The 2,528-nt window shown below is 35.9% G+C and overlaps 1 protein-coding gene across 1 annotated transcript in view; it reads right to left on the bottom strand.

The window, feature by feature from the left end:
- LOC116842144 (CCR4-NOT transcription complex subunit 7) overlaps window positions 1–1,667 on the bottom strand; it is a 4,398-nt gene extending 2,731 nt beyond the window's left edge. The window contains exons 1-2 of the mRNA XM_032810916.1: window positions 1,487–1,667; window positions 976–1,071 (exon numbers count right to left, since the gene is read on the bottom strand). Coding sequence (XP_032666807.1) covers window positions 976–991 — 16 coding nt within the window. The 5' untranslated portion in view covers window positions 992–1,071; window positions 1,487–1,667. The remainder of the gene's footprint in view (window positions 1–975; window positions 1,072–1,486) is intronic.
- Window positions 1,668–2,528: the final 861 nt, after the last annotated feature.

Raw genomic sequence — 2,528 nt, 5'->3', positions numbered from 1 at the left:
GCAAACTTCAGAGACATAATTTCTTGTATCTTATGCAAGTAGTAAAAAGTAATAGGAAAACGCATATGGCACTCAAGCAAATATTATTTGTTTCATAAGTTTATATATCCATAAATCTATCATAAATTCATCATAAACATCAAGTTTATACAAAATGCATTCTAAATCCTAGTAATATTTCAATGAAGAATATTAAATTAAAATTAAGAATATTAAATTAAGAATATCAAATTAAAAATTTTATTTGTTTACACAGAGTAAAACAACTTTTTTCTCAATAAAGTTTTATTATATTCTTATAAACACAATAAATTCTTTTTCTCAATATATAATTTTCTAAAATATGTGAGTACACTTTAAGATCATTTTATTAGGAAAATTTTGTTTTTGAACATAAGATAATCATTATTTAAAAAAAAGAAAATAAACTAAATAATGAATTGAGTAATTGCTTTTCATAAAGGTAGAACATTTTTCCCTTTGGGTATAGCTTCTTTGTTTACAATGTTCTTAATTGATCTTAATTGATTGAAGAAATTTTAATTGATTGGTTTAGCATCCAGTGTTAAAGACACTGAATTTTCTCTAACTGTACCTTCTTAACAATGCATTCCTAAATTTTACTACAAAATACACTTCATTTCACTACGAGTCTTTATCAAAATCAAAGCGTCAAAGCGATTCCTTATACTTCTTCATATATAAACCTTTATTTAGAAGCTGTTGCTTCTTTATTTCCTACGTATTCTTTACTTCAACAAATTGGATACATATGCATATCTTATCGTTGGTGTTCCTAGCATTGTTCAATGGTTGACTATATATGTACTGATATATACTCTCACACACATGACTCTCAATCTGTATGACAATGCATTAATTCTGTTGCACAATAGCTTTTATTTACAGAGTATTGTTACATATGTCTTGTGTCGCAAGCAAAGATATAATACATATAGTCTACATTTTACCCACCAGTAGCTGAAGGCATTTGGCTAGATATTCCTGCGATCACCGGGACTGCTCTTATCTTTAGATTACCTCCGTCACGGCTTTTCCTTCTTCATATCACTATAAATTTCCAAACAATCAATGAAATAACTACCGAAATAATGTCTATAAGTATCATTGCGACTCAAAGCGACTTCAAAGTGCAATCTGTACACGCGGCATATGATTCTACATCCTGCAGAAGAGGTTGTCACCAGAGTGACATTCTGCAAGTCTACGTCCCAGCCAGGCAGGTTATGGATCGTGAGTAAACAACAAGAATTCATCACAGTGGACGTCACGTAAGACCGGAATGCAGAGTGGAGCGAGCTAACAGATGAACGCGAGAGCGAAATCGCCACGGAAGAGCGACGCACGATAGAAATTGTCGCTCGTGAAGTGTCTTTTATCGGAGCGTGAGAGTGAGGTTAAGTGTTTGGGACAAACAGAAACATCGTTATAAGTTCATCGCGCGATAACGTATGGTGAATGATACCTCTGATTATGATGTCTTCGGCCCGCAAGGTCTGATTGTGTAAGGATTAATCGAGGTTGCAACGACCACTCGTCCCCGGACCCACAATCCACTGTCACTACGTGAACAGTTCAAACGACTTCTTCGGCTCGCGAAGTCAACCTTGTACGCGCGACACGAAGTACACGAGCGCTTCAGTCGCTCGTACTAACGACCAGATTGCTATTCTGGTCGATGATGATACCGTCGTCGCACTTTTCCTCTCTTACCGACCACATGGCGTATCCGCGACAGATCAAGCTGTATCAATTATCGATATCGCGACAATATTAATCTTGTTGTTTTCCTCATACGTCAAAAGTCCTTGCTTACGTAGTGTCGCGTGGAAAATTAAATTTAAAAAACTTACAATCGCACATACACACTGCTTTATTGCGTTTACGTATTAGAGAATAACGTATAACGTGCGTCGATAACAATATCCAACAGCACGTCTGTCGATAAACTATTTATTCGGTAACTATTTGACGAATGAAATAAGTATCGTGTCAAAACTGTCAAATTGTACCACGTGATTCTTTTGCGTTTGTAAATAAAGACGTAGAATGACGCAATTACTTGCAAGCAACAGTGCTCGCACTGTTCTGTCTTGTCTTAAGTTGCATCAAAAGAAAAGTTCGATGAACCTTAAAGCAGTGTGGCCAGAAATCTCGCCCAGTAGCACCGGTAGTATTGAGAGGACATGACGCAACAAACGTGCCCCTGTACATATTGGCTCCAACCAAGTTCAAAGTGCACATATACGTGTGTGCGTTTGTGTGCGTCATCCCCTCTCAATACTACCAGTGCTACAGGGCGAGATTTCTGGTCAAACTGCATTAAAATGAAAATGCAATACCATCCCATACAGCACAGAACGTTGAAAAAACCTTGATGAGACGTTGCAATATTGAAAATAGAAGCATGGATGTTTTTTCTACATGGAATTTATGTTGATTTTTCAACATTGATTACAAGATATTGCTGCAATATTAAATATATATTGAACAAAAAGTACAATTTT

This window comes from Odontomachus brunneus, unplaced genomic scaffold (genome assembly GCF_010583005.1).
Source record: "Odontomachus brunneus isolate Ranch 3 - 2012 unplaced genomic scaffold, Obru_v1 Obru_scaffold_002, whole genome shotgun sequence".
Taxonomy (NCBI): domain Eukaryota; kingdom Metazoa; phylum Arthropoda; class Insecta; order Hymenoptera; family Formicidae; genus Odontomachus; species Odontomachus brunneus.
Note: the sequence above shows the minus strand (reverse complement) of the source record. Positions and strands in the feature narration are given on the sequence as shown.